The sequence below is a fragment of the Sus scrofa genome, chromosome 14 (assembly GCF_000003025.6).
Source record: "Sus scrofa isolate TJ Tabasco breed Duroc chromosome 14, Sscrofa11.1, whole genome shotgun sequence".
NCBI lineage: Eukaryota > Metazoa > Chordata > Mammalia > Artiodactyla > Suidae > Sus > Sus scrofa.
The window spans coordinates 99,849,864-99,868,835 of record NC_010456.5 but is presented as its reverse complement, the minus strand read 5'-3'; the positions used below and the strand labels follow the sequence as shown (position 1 = coordinate 99,868,835).

General features: G+C 36.8%; 1 protein-coding gene across 10 annotated transcripts in view; it reads left to right on the top strand.

Moving 5' to 3' along the window:
• The window catches only part of ATAD1 (ATPase family, AAA domain containing 1), an 82,624-nt gene that overhangs the window by 16,727 nt on the left and 46,925 nt on the right, over window positions 1–18,972 (top strand). For all 10 annotated transcript variants that reach the window (XR_002338604.1, XR_002338606.1, XR_002338603.1 and 7 more), the window contains one exon: window positions 3,288–3,488. Coding sequence is in view for 5 of the 10 variants with exons in the window: in XM_005671257.3 (XP_005671314.1) it covers window positions 3,288–3,488 (201 nt within the window). In the remaining 5 variants the exon portion in view is untranslated. The remainder of the gene's footprint in view (window positions 1–3,287; window positions 3,489–18,972) is intronic.

The window sequence follows — 18,972 nt, the reverse complement described above, 5'->3', positions numbered from 1 at the left end:
AAGACAAAAAAAAAAAGACCAAAATAAATAAATAAATAAATGTGGATACCTAAGAAAAATGTCTTGAAAAACTGATCTTACAGTATCATAAAGGCTTATATACCCTCTCCTTGAGTACCTTATATTTAAGTAAATTTAATTTTTACACATAATTATTTTTCTACTATTTGGACAAATTTTTTTTATTAAAATTTGAAAGTCAATAAGGTAGTCCAAAAAAGAAGGAAAAATTGGTCACTGGTAAGGTAATATATTTGTCACTAATGAGGATTATCTCAAATTTGGATTCTTTCTCCCAGTACTTTTGTGGCTGTGGTGTCAGCTGGCAGCTGTAGCTCCAGTTTGACCACTAGACTGGGAACTTCCATATGCCAAGGGTGCAGCCCTAAAAAAAACGAAACAAAACAAAACAAAAAAAAAACAGGGAAAAAAAGAAGGGTTTTAATTTTTAAGCCTCCACAAAGCACAAAATAATTAACACATTTTTTATTTTGTTGAAAATGGTTATAAAAGTATCAGAGTAAGCTCCAAAAACTAGTTTAAAAGTTTTAAACTGACTAAATGCCTCACATTCATTTACAGAACCACTCATTTATCATCTTTCATAACTTTTTTTTTTTTCTTTTTTAGAGATGTACCCTTGGCATATGGAGGTTCCTGGGCTAGGTGCTCGAATTGGAGCTATACCCGCTGGTCTGCACCACAGCCACAGCAATGCCAGATCTGAGCCGCATCTGTGACCTACACCACAGCTCACAGCAACACTGGATCCTTAACCCTCTGAGTGAGGCCAGGAATCGAACCTGCATCCTCATGGATACTAGTCATTAATTTCCACTGAGCCATGATGGGAACTCCACATCTTTCGTAAATATTAAGTAACATAGTGGTGTTCACTTCAACAAAGAATATAGAAAACAGGAGTTCCCATCGTGGCACAGTGGTTAACGAATCCGACTAGGAACCATGAGGTTGCGGGTTCGATCCCTGCCCTTGCTCAGTGGGTTAACGATCCGGCGTTGCCGTGAGCTGTGGTGTAGGTTGCAGACGCGGCTCGGATCCTGCGTTGCTGTGGCTCTGGCGTAGGCTGGTGGCTACAGCTCCGATTGGACCCCTAGCCTGGGAACTTCCATATGCCACGGGAGCGGCCCAAGAAATAGCAAAAAGACCAAAAAAAAAAAGAATATAGAAAACATGCCATTTTCAGATAATATTGCTAGACTCACTCATACAGTGTGAGACAACCTGAATCAGGACACTTTATCTGTCAAGCTCCATCCTCCAGAAGATTTTGAAATCCAAAAGCTATCATTGCATGTTTAGACATTAGTAAGTAATGGCTCAATTAATAACATTAATTATGAAGTAACTGGAAAAACTTAGTCCTGCTAAGAAGTATTGAAACTAAACTATTATGAATAAAATATTCAAACTGATAAAATGAGTACTTTGAAACAAATACGACATTCTAAGAGTACCCCCTGAGTTTATAAAGTGATGTAGCTGCAAAATCAACAAAATATGAAGATTCTTGCATCATTAGTTTGTTCTAAAAACCTAAGATTCAAGTAATATGTATTAAGTTTGCTGGTAGGTTTGCATTCTATTAAACTATATTATCAAAATAATAAATGTAATAATAATTTCACATGTTGTCCCATATCTTTTCGGCTTTATTTGAATTAGATGGTATTAGACTATTCTGAATTGTTCATGTGAGCCTTCTAAAAGTGTCAGTAGAACTGATTTAATTGAATGAACTTAACTTTTAGCACATAAATGAACATAATTAAGAATTGCAGACTGCTTGACAATATTAACATTTACTGGCAAACTTGTGGATTTAAACTTTTAAATCAGCTTTAGAAAGCTTAGCTTAAAGTGAATAAACATGGGTTCGTTGGATTTTGAAGAATTATTAAAACCACTGGAAAAAGTGTGCTTGAGGAAAAGTTTGAACATTATTTTGAAATGTTTGGCATGAAAAAAAGTTTGCTTGGTTTGTGGAATCAAGCTCAAATTTCTCATTTTTTAAAAAATGAAAATTTAGGAGGGATTTTACATTTAATATTTTCTTCCCTCATATTCTGTTTTTTAAAATTTTTATTACATAATAAAAATATTTTGGGTAACTCCAAATCCTCTCCATTTTACTCCCCAGTATGCTAATATAAATACTGTCATTCCTTAAGTGCCATTATATGAGAAAAGTTGGAAAGTTCTGGATTAAGCAAATATTTAAAGGAGTCTGTAGATTACAGTTTTTGTCAGGCCTGTCTCTAAATGATTTATAAACAAGAGACATAATTTAATATAATACTAATTTTAGAAAAGTAATACAGAAAATGCTATCTCATTTTAGTTAACAATTTTGGTGATAATTCCCAAAATGCACAAGACCTCAACCTGTTTTGATCTTTTGTATGTTAAAAGAATTACCTTAGTAGTGAACTGTTGTCAGTGGAGACTCTAGGTTAGTAATACAGTTTTATTCCTTATAAATTGAAACAGGAGTGACTAGTAATTTCTTTTTAAGAAGAGATCGTTATCTGTTTGAAAAAGAGATGTTTGTCTTTTTGGCTAAAACTTGAGTCTGTGAGCAACAATAAAGCAATGTTTTCTACAATCTGTTTTGAAATTGTAAATATTCTGTTAGCTTTTGTCGTTGTGCTATATATAGTGCTCTTAGCTTGTGAAGGGTCTGGGCATTAGACAGTTTTGTCAACCAGTGATCAAGTGATGTGAGTTTGAATGTCAAAATGATTGTCTTAAATATCCTGAACTGGATATTTTCATGAAGGGAGGGAGCACAAGGGTGCTATAATCCTAAATACATGTTATCACAGACACAAACTTAAGAGTACAGCACCTTCTGGAGTTCCTGTCGTGGCGCTGCGGAAATGAATCCAACTAGGAACCATGAGGTTGCAGGTTCCATCCCTGGCCTCGCTCAGGGGTTAAGGATCTGGCATTGCCCTGAGCTGTGGTGTAGGTTGCAGACGCGGCTCGGATCTGGCCATTGCTGTGGCTGTGATGTAGGCCAGAAGCTGTAGCTCGGATTAGACCCCTAGCCTGGGAACCTCCATGTGCCATGGGTGCAACCCTGAAAAGCAAAAAAAAAAAAAAAAAAACGAAAGAAAAAGGAGATAGCACCTTCCTTTCTACTATAAGAAGAGATTAATAAAAATAGAAGTGACTGTTGGGGAAAATTTTAGATTATTATCACATAAACTAGCAAATGTCTTGTTCTCTTACAGGAAATAATAACATAACATGTTGATTTCCAGGTGTTCTTCTCTATGGGCCTCCAGGCTGTGGTAAAACATTGATTGCCAAGGCTACAGCCAAAGAAGCAGGTTGTCGATTTATTAACCTTCAGCCTTCAACACTGACTGATAAGTGGTATGGAGAATCTCAGAAACTAGCTGCTGCTGTTTTCTCCCTTGCCATAAAGCTACAGCCTTCCATCATCTTTATAGATGAAATAGGTATGCTGTGTTTTCTCTGTGAGCATTTTAAACTGCCGTTTTTAAGAGTGGTATTTAGATGACCAGATTCTCTTTTTAACTTTTGTTATGCCAAATTAATAAAAGAGATAACATCCTCATATATATAATTTCTGTGTTATATAATAAATCATAGTCTGTTTTTTACCATTCCTTATATTTTTTTCTGTCTTTTTGCCTTTATAAGGGAATGCAGTGGACTTTGGTTAGATATCTCCTTATGCATATATATTTGTCCAGAGTAGATACCTAGAAGTTGAACCATTAGGTTGTGTGATGTGATATGCCCATCTTACACCTCATTAGTATTACCAGTTTTTCAAAGTGCTTACACCTGTTTTCATTCTCACCAGTATATACTTCATTTCCCTACGTACTCCCCCAAAACTTATTTTTTTCTGACAGTATTGTTAATTTTTGCCAATTTGAAGAGCAAGAATTATCTCATTGTTTTGTGTTTCCCTACTTACTGATAAATTTGGGCATCTTTTAACAAGTTGCTTAGCCATTTAGGTTTCCTTGCTTGTAAATTGCCAGGTTTTTTGTTTTTTTTTTTTTGGGGGGGGGAGTCATTTGCATTTTTCTTGGTAATTCTTTGTTGCTTTTTATTATGATTGCAAATATTTTCTAGACTGCCTTGTGTTTTTACTTTATGACAGTTTCTTTTGTGGAGATTTAAACTTAAATGTAGCTGCACTTATTCTTTTTCCTTTATGATTTATACTTATGTCTGGTTTACAAATCCCTTCACTACCTCCATAAATATTCTCCTTTTTAAAATGTATAACATGAAATAGGAATCTAGTTTAATTCCTTGCCATATGAACAGCCAACTTATAAAATAGGTCTTCTTTCTCTGTAGGTCATGACCTGTATGTTAGTGAATGACTTCCATATTTTATGAATCATCTGTATTTTGTTATAATAAGCTACATATTATAATAAAGCTATAGTAAATATGATAAGCTATATAGAAATAGAACAATAGGTGTAAATATAAATATTTTGGTTATTTATTTGCCTTGAATATCTTTCTCTTTCCAGTTATTTTGAGGTTTTATTTTGAATTTTGAACAAAAGAGCATTATCTGGATTTTTAAAAATTTGAATCTAAGACTCTTTAACCACAAAGTGTGATTGGTTTGCTTTCATTCAATAGCTGATATATTTCGATTTATTTCTACCATATAAATGTGTTGTGCTTTTTACATGCCAATCTAGTGGACTTTTGTGCTTTCTTTCTGCCATTTTTCCTGCTATAGGTCTAGAAGTTAAAAATAGTTGACCCTTGAACAACACAGGTTTGAACTGAATGAATCCACCTATATGTGCATTTTTGTCAGTAGTAAATACTGTAGGCCCACACAAACTGTAGGTACAGCAAAACTGTGAATATGGAAGGCCAACTATAAATCATACGTGGCATTTTGGAGTGTGAGAAGCATCAGCGCCCATAACCCCTGCATTGTTCGAGAGTCATCTGTATTCTTTTTCTTTTGGAATGCATTAGCATAGCTACTTCTCATTATTTCTCCCCTTTTCCCCCCAAAATATAGAGATTTTAGAACTCTTGAAAACTAATCATCTCATCTCTTACATGCTGAGAAAAATAGTTTATCCTGTTTTTTAATTTCCATATTAATTGTTATTTTTATACTGTCAGTGCTCTTTTTTAGAGATCCACTTTGCCAGTTTTTTGGGCACTGTTACTTGTTACACCTACTTTTTCGAGATTTAATTTCCTTTGTACTAAGGTCTGTCAAAATTCTTTCACAAAGATTATTGAGTACAGTGAGTTATGTCTTTATGTGAAATGTATTAATTCTGTTTTTACTTTAAATGATACGGAATTATTTCCTTCCAAAATTTTGAAGCCAGAAGACAGTTAGTTGTCTTCCAGCCTTTCTTACTGCTTTTGAGAATTCTGCTTATAACCTAATAGTTCTTTGTAAGTAATCCGTCATTTCTCTCTAGTTGCTAATGAATGTTACAGGGTTTCTATTTTATTATATATGTGTTTTTTTTCTTCAGCTCTTTACTTAATTTTGAGAGATTTCTATAGTTTTAGTTTCTAGTTCTCTACCATATTTCACCAGTTCTAAAACATGCTGTTTTATTTTTGTTTCTTTCTTTGTTTTGCGTTTTACGGCTGCACCTGCAGCATATGGAAGTTCCCAGGCTAGGGAGTCGAATCCGAGCTGCAGCTCCTGGCCTGTGCCACAGCCATAACAACACAAGGTCCAAGAGGCGTCTGCAACCCACACCACAGCTCATGGCGGTGATGGATCCTTAACCCACTGAGCAAGGCCAGGGATCAAACCCACATCCTCATGGTTACTAGTCAGGTTTGTAACCTGCTGAACCACAATGAGAACTCTCTGGGATAGCGTGTTATAATTTAACTGTCAGAATTTTTTCTTTTGGTTTTATAATTTAATTAGCAGCATTGAAAAATATTTTTCAACACGTGAAGTAATGGTGCAACTCAAAGGTCATTGAGTGGGTTATAAAAAGTAATTCATGGAGTTCCCAGCATGGACAGCAGAAATGAATCTGACTAGTATCCATGAAGATGTACTTTCAATCCCTAGCCTCACTCAGTGGGTTAAGGATCTGGTGTTGTCATGAGCTGTAGTGTAGGTCACAGACATGACTCAGATCTAGTGTTGCTCTGGTTGTGGCGTAGGCCTGTGGCTCTAGCTCCGATTCGACCCCTAGCCTGGGAACCTCCTGGCTGCAAGTGCAGCCCTAAAAAGACCAAAAAAAAAAAGGTAATTCTTTGCTTGGCTATGTTTAATCTCACAACCATTAGCTTTGTATTCTGTCAATTATATTTGAACTTTAGAAGTTCTATTTGTTTCTTTTACACATTTATCAAATTTTTACTGTAGCTTGCCTTTATTAGAATTTCAGTCCCTTTTAATGCCTTCAAATTTTAAAACATTGTTTTTATATAGTTTTTTGAATTGTTCCGAAGTTCTACTTTTCCATTTTTAAAATAAATTTATTGAAATATAGTTGATTTACAATGTGGTGTTGGTTTCAAGTACACAGAAGAATGATTCAGTTATATATATGTAACTATATATATTCTTTTTTAACTTTCTCTTCCATTACAAAATACTGTGTATTAGTTCCCTGTTGGTTATCTATTTATATAGTAATATGTATATTTTAATCCCAGACTCCTAATTTATCCCCCCTCCCACTTTGGTAACTATATTTTCTATGTCATTGAGTCTATTTCTGTTTTGTAAATAAGTTCATTTGTATCATTTCTTAGATTCCACATGTAAATGATGTATGGTATTTGTCTTTGTCTGGCTTAACTCACTTTGTATGATATTCCATAAGTCCATCCTTTTTTTTAATTTTTAAATTTTTTTCCTATTGACTTTTAGAAAGCATTTTCTAGTATGTGTTAAAAATAAGCTTTGGGGGAGTTCCCGTCGTGGCGCAGTGGTTAATGAATCCGACTAGGAACCATGAGGTTGCGGGTTCGGTCCCTGCCCTTGCCCAGTGGGTTAACGATCCGGCGTTGCCGTGAGCTGTGGTGTAGGTTGCAGAGGCGGCTGGGATCCCGCGTTGCTATGGCTCTGGCGTAGGCGGGTGGCTACAGCTCCGATTGGACCCCTAGCCTGGGAACCTCCATATGCCGCAGGAGCGGCCCAAGAAATAGCAACAACAACAACAAAAAGACAAAAAAAAAGAAATAAATAAGCTTTGTTTTCCAAGGCTTGACAGAGCAGAGATGAGCCTTTAAGCCTGATGGTCCCTAGCTGGCTCCTCAAGGACCCATCTCAGCTGGCAGCTGGTTACCCGGGATAGCCCATGGTCATTGACGAAGCCCAGTGGTGCTACAAATTCTGAGACGCCTCTAATGGGTGTTCTCTGCTCCCAGGCTCCCTCGGCTCAGCACAGGCTTTGTCACATCTTCATCCTAGTCTGAAGATTCCCCTTGCCTGTTCCTGCTTCTGCCCCTTTTCTTTCACCTGTGTTCCCTGGGAACCCCCATTGTGGCATCTGCTTCCCAGAGAAGGCAAAAGGCTATGCTATTGGGTATCCTATCCCTAGGGCCATATATGGGGGGCACGTATGTGTTGGGAAGGGGAACAGATGCCACACACTGGAGAAAGGACTCAGAGGGCAAGAAACATCTGAGTACCAACTACATGCTGGGCACTGAACAAGGCCCTTGTGAACGAGATTTCCGTTAGTCTTCATGATGGAACTGTGGTGGAAGATTTATTATCTCCATTACTGTTAAAGACTCTAAGGCTCAGAAAAATTAAGAAGCTTGCCTGAGGTGGTTCAAGCCCACCCCTAGGTCCATCCACATTGCTGTGAATGGGATTGTATCTTTTTATGGCTGAGTAATTTTATATCTTTATCCATTTATCTAGCAATGGATGCTTACACATGCTTCCATGTCTGGGCTGTCGCGAAGAGTGCTATTATGACCATGCGGTTTCTTTTTTTTGAATTAGAGTTTTTATCTTTTCCAGGAGTGGGATTGCAGGATCACGTGGTAGTTCTGTTTTTGGTTTTTTAACCAACCACTGTACTGTTCTCCACAGTGGCTGTACCAGTTAACATTCCCACTAACAGTTAGGAAGGTTCCTTTTTTTCCACGCCCTCTCCAGCATTTATTACTGGTGGACTTTCTGTTGTTGGCCATTCTGACAAGGGTGAAGTGATACCTCATTGTAGTTTTGACTTGTTTTGATTTGCATTTCTCTAATAATTAGCAATGTGGAGAATCTTTTCATGTGCCTTTAGGCAATGGCCTGCAGAAGTTTCCAGGCCAGGGATCATACCCACACCATAGCAGCATTGTGAGCCATAGCATTGATGTTGCCATATCCTTAAACTTCTGAGCAATCAGGGGATTCCCTCTATGACTTCTTTGGAGAAATGTCTCTTCTGCCCACCCCCCCTTTTTTGCCACACCCTAGGAATGCAAAAGTTCCTGGGCCAGGATCAAACCCTAGCCACAGCAGCGGCAATATTGAATCCTTAGCTGCTAGGTCACCAGAGAACTCCATCATCTGCCCCTTTTTTTTTTTTTTGTCTTTTTGCCTTTTCTAGGGCTGCTTCCATGGCACATGGAAGTTCCCAGGCTAGGGGTCGAGTCAGAGTTGACAGCCTATGCCAGAGCCATAGCAATGTGGGATCCGAGCCGTGTCTGCAACCTACACCACAGCTCATGGCAACACCGGATCCTTAACCCACTGAGCAAGGTCAGGGATCAAACCCACAACCTCGGTTCCTAGTAGGATTTGTTAACCACTGAGCCACGACGGGAACTCCATCTGCCCATTTTTTGATTGGGTTGTTTGTTCAGTTTGGGTTTGGGTTTTTTTTTTTTTTTTTTTTTAATCTATATAAGCTATTTATGTATTTTGGGAATTAATCACTTGGTCACATCATTAGCAAATGTTTTCTCCTATTTGGTAGGTTGTCTTTTTGTTTTGTTTATGGTTTCCTTTGCCATGCAAAAGCTTTTAAGTTTAATTAGTTACATTTGTTTATTTTCATTTTTATTTCCATTACTCTAAGAGACAGACCAAAAAATACTACTGTGATTATGTCAAAGAATGTTCTAAGTTTTCATCTAGGTGTTTTATAGTATCTAGTGTTATGTTTAGGTATTTAATTCATTTTGAGGGGATTTTTTGGCCATACCCACGGTATGTGGAAGTTCCCAGGCCAGGGATCGAACTTGCACCACAGCGGGGACCCAAGCCACTGCAGTGAAAAATACCGGATCCTTAACCCATTGTAGCACAGAGGAACTCCAGGTTTGTTTTTGTGTATGTTTTTAGAGAATGTGCTAATTTCATTCTTTTACGTATAGCTATTCGGCTTCCCCAGCACCACTTATTGAAGAGACTGTCTTTTATCCATTGTGTATTCTTGCTTCCTTTGTCATAGATTATTTGACTCTATGTGCATAGGTTTATTTCTGGGCTCTCTCTCCTTTCCATTGATCTATATTTCTTTTTTTTTTTTGTGCCAGTACCATGTTGTTTTGATGACTGTAGCTTTGTAGTTTAATCTGAAGTCAGGGAGCCTGATTCTTCCAGTTTTGCATTTTTTTTTTTTCTTCAAGATTGCTCTGGCTATTCAGGGTTTTTTGTATTTCCATACTTTTTTTTTAAGTTTTTGTCCTAGTTTTGTGAAAAATGCCATGGTAATTTCATAGGAATTACACTGACCCTGTAGATTGCCTTGGGTAGTATAGTCGTTTTGATAGTATTGATTCTTCCAATGCAAAACATGGTATATATTTCTATTTGTGACATCGTCAGTTTCTTTCAACAGTGTCTTGCAGTTTTCAGAGGAGAGTTTTTTTGCCTCCTTGGTAGATTTATTCCTAGATACTTTATTCTTGATGTGATGGTAATTTGGGATTGTTTCTTTAGTTTTTCTTTCTGGCCTTTTGTTCTTAGTGTATAGAAATGCAACAGAATTTCTATGTGTGTATGTATGTATTTTGTACCCTACAACTTTACCAGATTCATTGATAAGCCCTAGTAGGTTTCTGTTAGCATCTTTAGAATTTTCTATGTATAGTTATCATGTCATCTGCAACCAGTGACAGTTGTACATTTTCTTTCCCAATTTTGAATTCCCTTTATTTCTTTTCTTTTCTTTCTTTCTTTCTTTTTTTTTTTTTGCTTTTTAGTGCTGCATTTGCAGCATATTTAAGTTCCCTGGCTAGGTGTCAGATTGGAGCTATAGCTGCCAGGCTATGCCACTGCCACAGCAACACAGGATCCAAGCCAAGTCTGCGACCTATGCCACAACTCACAGCAATACCAGATCCAAACCCCCTGAGCGAGGTCAGGGATTGAACCCTTATCCTTTGGATCCTAGTCAGGTTTGTTACTGATGAGCCATGGTGGGAACTCCGTTTCTTTTTCTTCTGTGATATCTGTGGCTAGGACTTCCAAAACTATGTTGAATAAAAGTGGTGAGAGTGGACATCCTTGTCTTGTTCTTTACCTTATTGGAAGTTCTTTCATCTTTTCACCATTGAAAATGATGTTAGCTGTTGGTTTTTTATATATGACCTTTATTATGTTGAGTTAGATTCTTTGTTCACTTTTTGGAGGATTTTTGTCAGAAATGGGTGTTGGATTTTGTCAAAAGCTTTTTTCTGCCTCTATTGAGATAATAATATGGCTTTTATTCTTCAATTTGTTAATGTGCCATATGACACTGATTTGCGTATATTGAAGAATCCTTGCATCCCTGGAATAAATCCCACTTGATCGTGGTGTATGATTCTTTTAATACATTGGATTCGATTTGCTAGTATTTTGTTGAGGACTTTTGCATCTGTATTCATCAGTGGTTTTGGCCTGTAATATTCTTTTTTGTGGGGGGGGGGGGCATCTTTGTCTGGTTTTGGTATTAGAGCAATGGTGACCTCATAGAATGAGTTTGGGAGTGTTCCTTCCTCTTCTTTTTTTTTTTTTGGAATAGTTTCAGAAATGTTGGTGTTAGCTCTCCTCTAAATGTTTGATAGAATTTGCCTGTGAAGCCATTCAGTCCTGGACTTTTTGTTTGTTGGGATTTTTTTAATCACAGTTTTAGTTTCAGTACTTGTAATTGGTTTTTCATATTGTCTACATTTTCCTGGTTCAGTCTTGGAAGATCTTGCCTTTCTAAGAATTTGTCCATTTCTTCTAGTTTGTCCATTCTGTTGACATAGAGATGCTTATAGTCATCTCTTACGACCCTTTGTATTTCTGTGATGTCCGCTGTAACATCTTTTTCATTTCTAATTTTATTGATTTGATCCCTCTCCCTTTTTTTTCATGATGAGTCTGGCTAAGGGTTTATCAATTTTGTTGATCTTTTCAAAGAACCAGCTTTTAGTTTCATTGAACTTTTCTGTTGTTTTCTTGGTCTCTATTTCAGTTATTTCTGCTCTAATTTTTATGATTTTTTTTCTTTCTACTAACTTGGGGTTTTGTTTGTTCTTCTTTCTCTAATTGCTTTAGGTGTCATGTTAGGTTATTTATTTATTATTCCTGTTTCCTGAGGTAAGACTGTGTTGCTATAAACTTCCCTCTTAGAACTGCTTTTTCTGCTTCCTATAGGTTTTGGATCATTATGTTTTCATTTTCATTTGTCACGAACTATTGTTTGATTTCCTCTCTGATTTCTTTGGTGATCCATTGGTTGTTTAGTAGCATATTGTTTAGTTTCCAAGTGTTCGTGATATTTTGCATTTTTTTCCCTTGTGGTTGATGTCTAATAGTGTTGTGGTCAGAAAAGATGCTTGATATGATTTCATTCTTCTTAAATTTACTGAGGCTTGATTTTTGCATAGAATATGAGCTATCCTGGAGAATGTTCCATGTGTACTTGAGAAAAATGTTTATTCTGCTGCTTTAAGATGGAATATTCTGTAAATATCAATCCATCAATATTCTGTAAATACATCCATCTGGTCTAATGCATCGTTTAAGGCCTCTGTTTCCTTATGTCTGGATGATCTGTCCATTGCTGTAAGTAGGGTGTTTTTAAGTCCCTTGCTGTTATTATGATATTGTCAGTTTTTCCCTTTTTTTTTTTTTTTTTTTTTTTTTTGGCTGTTACCAGTTGCCTTATATATTGAGGTGCTCCTATGTTGGGTGTATATATATTTAAAATTGTTATGTCTTCTTGGATCAGTCCCTTAGATTATTATGTAGTGCCATTCTTTGTCTCTGTTAACAGTATTTTAAAATCTATCTTGTCTGCTATGAACATTACTGCTTGAGTTTCTTTTGATTTCCTTTTGCGTGGAAATCTTTTTTCCATCCTGTCACTTTCACTTTGTATGTGTCTCTAGATCTGAAATGGGTCTCTTGTAGACAGTATATATGTGGGTCTTGTTTTTGTATTCATTCAGACAGTCTGTGTCTTTTGGTTGGAGCATTTAATCCATTTACATTTATTGTAATTATCAATAAATATGTTCAGTATGGTTTGCAGTTACCATGAGATTTTGACATAGCAGTTTATACATATATATATATACACACACACATATATATAAAATTGTCTTAAGTTGCTGATCTCTTACTTTCAAATGCATTTCAAATATCCTGAATTTGTACTCTCATCTCTATGTTTGCCTTTAACAGTGAGCCTTCCCTTTTTGTAATTTTCTTGTTTGTAGTTGTGACCTTTACACTTAGAGATGTTCCTTTAGCATTTTTTGTAAGCTGATTTGGAGGTACTGGTATCTTTTAGGGTTTTTGTTTTTGTTTTTCTTTTTGGCTCACACTTGTGGCACATGGGAGTTCCCAGACCAGGGATTGAACCCATACTACAGCAGCAACCCAAGCTGTTGCAGTGACAATGCCAGTTCCTTAACCTGCTGCACCACAGGTAAGTCCCTTTTATCTTTTTCTGGTCTGTAAAGCCTTTGATTTCTCTATGAAATATAAAAGAGAGCCTTGCTGAGTAGGGTATTCTTGATTGTAAGTTTTTTTCCCTTTCATCATTTTAAATCATGCCACTCCCGTCTGGCCTGCAGAGTTGCTGCTGAAAAATCAGTAACCTTATGGGAGTTTTCTTGTATGTTATTTGTTGCTTTTCCCTCATTGCTTTTAATATTATCTCTTTGTTTTTTGTCTGTTTGATTACTGTGTGTCTCGGGATGTTCCTTCTTGGGTTGATCCTGTATGGTACTTCCTGGACTTGGGTGACTGCTTCCTTTCCCATGTTAGAGACGTTTTCAGCTATTATCTCTTCAAATATCTTCTCAGGCCCTTTCTTCTTCTGGGACCCATATGATGCAAATGTTGGTGCATTTGACATTGTCCTAGAGATCTCATAAAATGTGCTTACTTCTTTATTCTGTTCCTTGGTAGTAACTTCCACCACTCTGCCTTCCACCTCATTTATTTGTTCTTCTACCTCATTTATTCTGATGTTGATTCCTAGTAGTGTATTTTTCATTTCAGTTATTGTATTCTTCAATTGTTTGATTGTTCTTTTTCCTAATTCTCTATTAAAAACTCTTATAACTTCTTGCTTTGTGCCTCCATTCTTTTCCTGAGTTCTTGGTTTATCTTTATAATCATTTTCTGAATTCTTTCTTGGGTAGATTGTGTATCTCCACATCACTTAGTTCTTCTAGGGTTTTATCTTGTTCCTTCATCTTAAACATAATCCTCTGCTGTCTCATTTTGTCTAAATTTCCATTTGTATTTTTATGTATGTGGAAGGTTAGTCATGCTTCTCGACCTTGGAGAAGTGAGAATGTCTTACGTGTCCCAGCAGTGCGCTTGCCTCTTGTCACCTCATGGCCAGGGACCTGCTGGAGAGTAGGTTCTGACCTTCGTTTGCAGATTCAATTCCACAGGCTAAACTAAATATTTCTTGCTTCTTGTGTCTGCCCCCTTAATGGGTGAGGCGGGTATATAGGCTTGTACAGGCAGAGCCACGTCAGGGGCGTGTTTAGAGGTACCTGTGGGCCTGAGAAATCTGTAGGCAGCCTGTCTGTTGATGGGTGGGATTATGTTCATGCTCTTTTGGCTGTTTAGCCTGAGGCATCCTAGCACTGGAGCCTACAGTCTGTTTTCTACAGCCAAGTCTTGGTGCTAAGGTCCCAAGCAAGATGTCAGCCTTTAGATGAATACTCCTTGATATGTTCACCATGAATATTTATGTCCCGAGAGAGGCACAGCTGCCCCCCTCCCCCTCACCTTCTCTCCAGGAGACCTTGCAAGTTCATCAGGTAGATCTGGCCCATGCTCCTATGAAGTCACTGCTTTTGCCCCGGGTCCTCGTGCACATAAGACCCTGTGTACATATGTACTCCAAGAGTGAAGTGTCTGTTTGCTCCATTCCTGTGGAGCTCCTGCTGTCGACTCACTGGCCATCAAAGCCACATGCTCTAGGGGTTTATCCTCCCAATGCCAGACCTCCTGAACTGGGGAGCCTGATATGGTGCTCAGAACTCTCACTTTCATCCGAGAACTGTGATATAATTGTTTTCCAGTTTTGTAGGTCACTACAGGGGGTATAGGATTTGATTATATTGTGAGTGCACCCCTCCTACTCTCTTATTTTGATTTCTTCTTTGTCTTTGGATATAGAGTATCTTTTTTTTTGGTGGGTTCCAGTCTTTTTTAGTAATGGTTGTTGAGCGGTTAGTTGTGATTTCGGTATTGTGGGAGAAGGTGTGCACAAGGTCTTCTATTTGTCCATCTTGTCTTCTCTCCCTCTCTTCTTCTTTATATTGTTAACTTTCTTTGTTAGTAATTTGTTTCCTTGTGTTGTTTCTAACTTGAGATTGCTTATGACTTGTTTGTAGATGAGAATTCTGTGTTGCCTAAAAACAGAGTAGTCTACGTATCTTCCACTTAGAGACTTTGGGCTCTAATTTCTCAGCTTCCATGTTCCTAGACTATGAAATTTAAACATCAAGCATGAGAGATCCAGTTACTGGATCCTATGGTTAACCTATGTTTAACTTTATAAGAAACTACCAAACTATATTTCAAAGCAGCTACTTGAACTTAAAGGTTCTACCAACATTTGCACCATTTTTCATTTCCACCAGCAGTAAATCTAAGTGCTCTGCATCCTCTTCAGCACTTGGTATTACCACTTTTTTGTATTTTGGCTATCCTGATAAGTGTGTAATGGTATCACGTTGTTTCATTTTGCTTTTAATTTTTTAAATTAAAGTGTTGTTGATTTACAAATGTTGTATCAATTTCTGCTGTACAGCAAAGTGACCCAGTCATGCATATATGTAGTGTTTTTCTCGTATTATCTTCCATCATATTCTATCACAATAGATTGGATATAGTTCCATATGCTATACAGTAGGACCTTGTTTTTTATCCATTCTAAATGTAATAGTTTGCATCCACCAACCCCAAACTCCCAGTCCATCCCACACCCTTCCTCTCCCCTTTGCAAGCACAGGTCTGTTCTCCATGTGTGTGGGTCTGTTTCTGTTCTGTAAATAGGTTCATTTGTGGCACATTTTAGATTCCACATAGGTGATGTGGTATTTGTCTTTCTTTTTCTGACTTACTTCACTTAGTATGAGAGTCACTAGTTGGATCCATGTTGCTCCAAATGGCATTATTTCATTCTTTTTTATTGCTGAGTAGTATTTCTTTTTGTATATATGTATCATATCTTTTTAATCCATCTGTCTTTTCATGGACATTAAGGTTGTTTCCATGTCTTTGCTGTTGTGAATAGTGCTGCTGTGAACATACAGGTGCATGTATGTTTTTGAGTTATAGTTTTGTCCATATGTATATGCCCAGGAGTGAGTTTGCTGGATCATATGGTATTTCTATATTTAATTTTCTGAGGAACTTCCATACTGTTTTCCATAGTGGTTGTACCAATTTACCTTCCCACCAGTGGTGTAGGAGGGTTCCCTTTTCTCCAAACCTTCTCCAGCTTATATTTGTAGGTTTATTAATGATAGCCATTATGACTGGTGTGAGGTGGTACCTCATTGTAGTTTTGATTTGCATTTCTCTAATGATTACTAATGTTCAACGTTTTTTCATGTGCCTTCTGGCCTTCCATATGTCTTCTTTGGAGAAATGTCTATCTAGGTCTTTTTCAGTTAGGTTGTTTGTCCATTTTTCAGTTAGGATGTTTGTTTTTTTGCTGTTGAGTTGTATGAGTTGTTTATGTATTTGGAAGTTAAGCCTTTGTTGGTTGCATCATTTGCAGATATTTCCTTCCATTCCGTAGGTTGTCTTTTTGGGTTTCGTTTTGTTTCTTTTTTATGGTTTCCTTTGCTATGCAACAGCTTGTAAGTTGGATTAAGTCCCATTTATTTAATTCTGGTTTTTTTTCTATTGCCTTGGGAGACTGACCTAGGAAAATATTTGTATGGTTGATGTCAGAGAATGTTTTGCCTATGTTCTCTTTTAGGAGTTTTATGGTATCTTGTCTTATGTTTAAGTCTTTAAGCCATTTTGAGTTTATTTTTGTACATGGTGGATGAATGTGTACTAGTTTTACATGCAGCCGTCCAGTTTTCCCAGCACCACTTGCTGAAGAGACTTTTTCCCATATTATATTCTTGCCTTTCTTATTGAAGATTAATTGACCGTAGGTGTCTGGATTTATTTCTGGGCTCTCTTTTCTGTTTTGTTGATCTTTATGTCTGTTTTTGTACCAGTATCACACAGTCTTGATTACTGTAGCTTTGTAATATAGTCTGAAGTCTGGGGGAGTTATGCCCCCTACTTTGTTCTTGTTCCTCGGGATTTCTTTGGCAATTTAGGTCTTTTATGGTTCCATATAAATTTTTGGATTGTTTGTCCTAGTTTGTGAAAAATGTCAGGGGCACTTTGATAGGGATCACATTAAATCTGTAGATTGCTTTGAACATTATGGCCATTTTAACTATTAATTCTTCAAATCCAGGAGCATTGGATATCTTTCCATTTCTTTGACTCCTCTTTAATTTCATTGATTTAATGTTTTATAGTTCTCAGCATATTAGTCTTTCACCTCCTTGGTCAGGTTTATTCCTAGGTGTTTAATTTGGGGGGTGTTATTTTATATTCCTTTTCTAATACATCACTGTTAGTATACAGAAATGCAATTGATTTCTGAATGTTAACCTTGTATCCTGCTACTTTGCTGAAATTTATTGATGAGTTTGAGTAGTTTTTGTGTAGAGTCCTTAGGGTTGTTTGTATGTAGTGTCGTGTCATCTGCATGTAGTAACAATCTTTTCTCTTCTAGTTTGGATACCTTTTTATTTCTTTTATTTGTCTGATTGCTGTGGCTGGGACTTCAATACTATGTTGGATAAAAGCGGTGAGAGTGGGCATCCTTGTCTTGTTCCACATTTTAGCAGGAAGGCTTTCAGCTTTTCTCTGTTGAGTATTATATTGGCTGTGGGTTTGTCATGAGTGGCTTTTATTATGTTAAGATACATTCCCATTATACTCACTTTGGTAAGTTTTGATCATGAATGGATGTTGGATTTTGTCAGATGGTTTTTCTACATCTATTTAGATGATTATGTGATTTTTGCCTTTTCTTTTGTCGGTATGGTGTGTGACATGGTTTGATTTGCTGATGTTGAACCATCCTCATGAACTTGGGATGAATCCCACTTGGTTGTAATATATGATCTTTTTTGTGTGTTGTTGGATTTGGTTGGCTAAAATTTTGTTGAGAATTTTTGCACCTATGTTCATCAAAGGCAGTGGCCTGTAATTTTCTTTTTTGGTAGTTTCTTTGTCTGGTTTTGGTATTAGGGTGATGGTAACTTTGTAGCATGTCTTTGGGAGTGTTCCTTCTTCAGTCTTTTGGAAAAAGTTCAAGAAGGCTATGTGCAAGTTCTTTGTATGTGTAGTAGAATTCGCCTGTGAAGCCTGGACTCTTGTTTGTAGGGAGTGTTTTTATTACATATTCAATTTCATGTCTAGTGATCTGTCTATTCAGGTTATCTGTTTCTTTTTGATTCAGTTTTGGTGGGCTGTATGTCTCTAGAAAGCTGTCCATTTCTTCTAGGTTGTCAAATTTGTTTGCATATAATAGTCATCATTTTCTTATGTTTTTTTGTATTTCTGCAGTGTCCATTGAGATTTATCTTTTTTCACTTCTTATTTTATTTGGTTCTCTCTCTCTTGGTGAGTCTGGAGAGAAGTTTGTTTACCCTTTCAGAGAACCAGCTCTTGGTTTTATTTTTTTAAATTGTTCTTTTAATCTATATTTTATTGATTTCTTCTCTGATATTTATGATTTCCTTCCTTCTGCTCACTTTAGGTTTTGTTTGTTCTTCTTCTGATTCTTTTAGGTTGTAGGTTAGGTTGTTGATAAGAGGTTTTTCTTTTTTGAGGAATTCTGTTCCTGTATGTCTATGAACTTCCCTCTAAGAACTGCTTTTGTTGCATTCCATAGATTTTGAATGGTTGTGTTTTTGTTGTCATTTGTCTTGGGGTATTTTTTAATTTCCTTTTTGATTTCCTTGTTGACCCACTGGTTTTTTTATCAGCATGTTCTTTAGTCTTCACGTAGTCAGTATTTTCTCATTTCTTTTCCTGTGGTCGAATTCTAGTTTCATGCCATTGTGGTCAGAGAAGATGCTTAAAATAATTTCTGTACTCTTATACTTGTTGAGGTTAGTTTTGTGCCCCAGTATGTGGTCAGTGCTAGAGAAAATTCCATGTACACTTGAAAAGAGTGTATATTCTGGGTTGTTTTTTTTTTTTTTTTTTTTTTTTTGATGTCCTGAAAATATCAATTCTAAGTGTTCTATTGTGTCATTTAGGATTATGTAGCCTTGATTTTCTTTCTAGGGGCTCTGTCTGTTGATGTGAGTGGGACGTTAGTCACCTACTATTACTGTTTTCCCATCAATTTCTCCTTTTATGTCTGTTTGTGTTTGTTGTATGTTTTTGGGTGCTCCTATATTAGGGTAGGGGCTTATATATTGAGAGTGATATCTTCTTCTTGA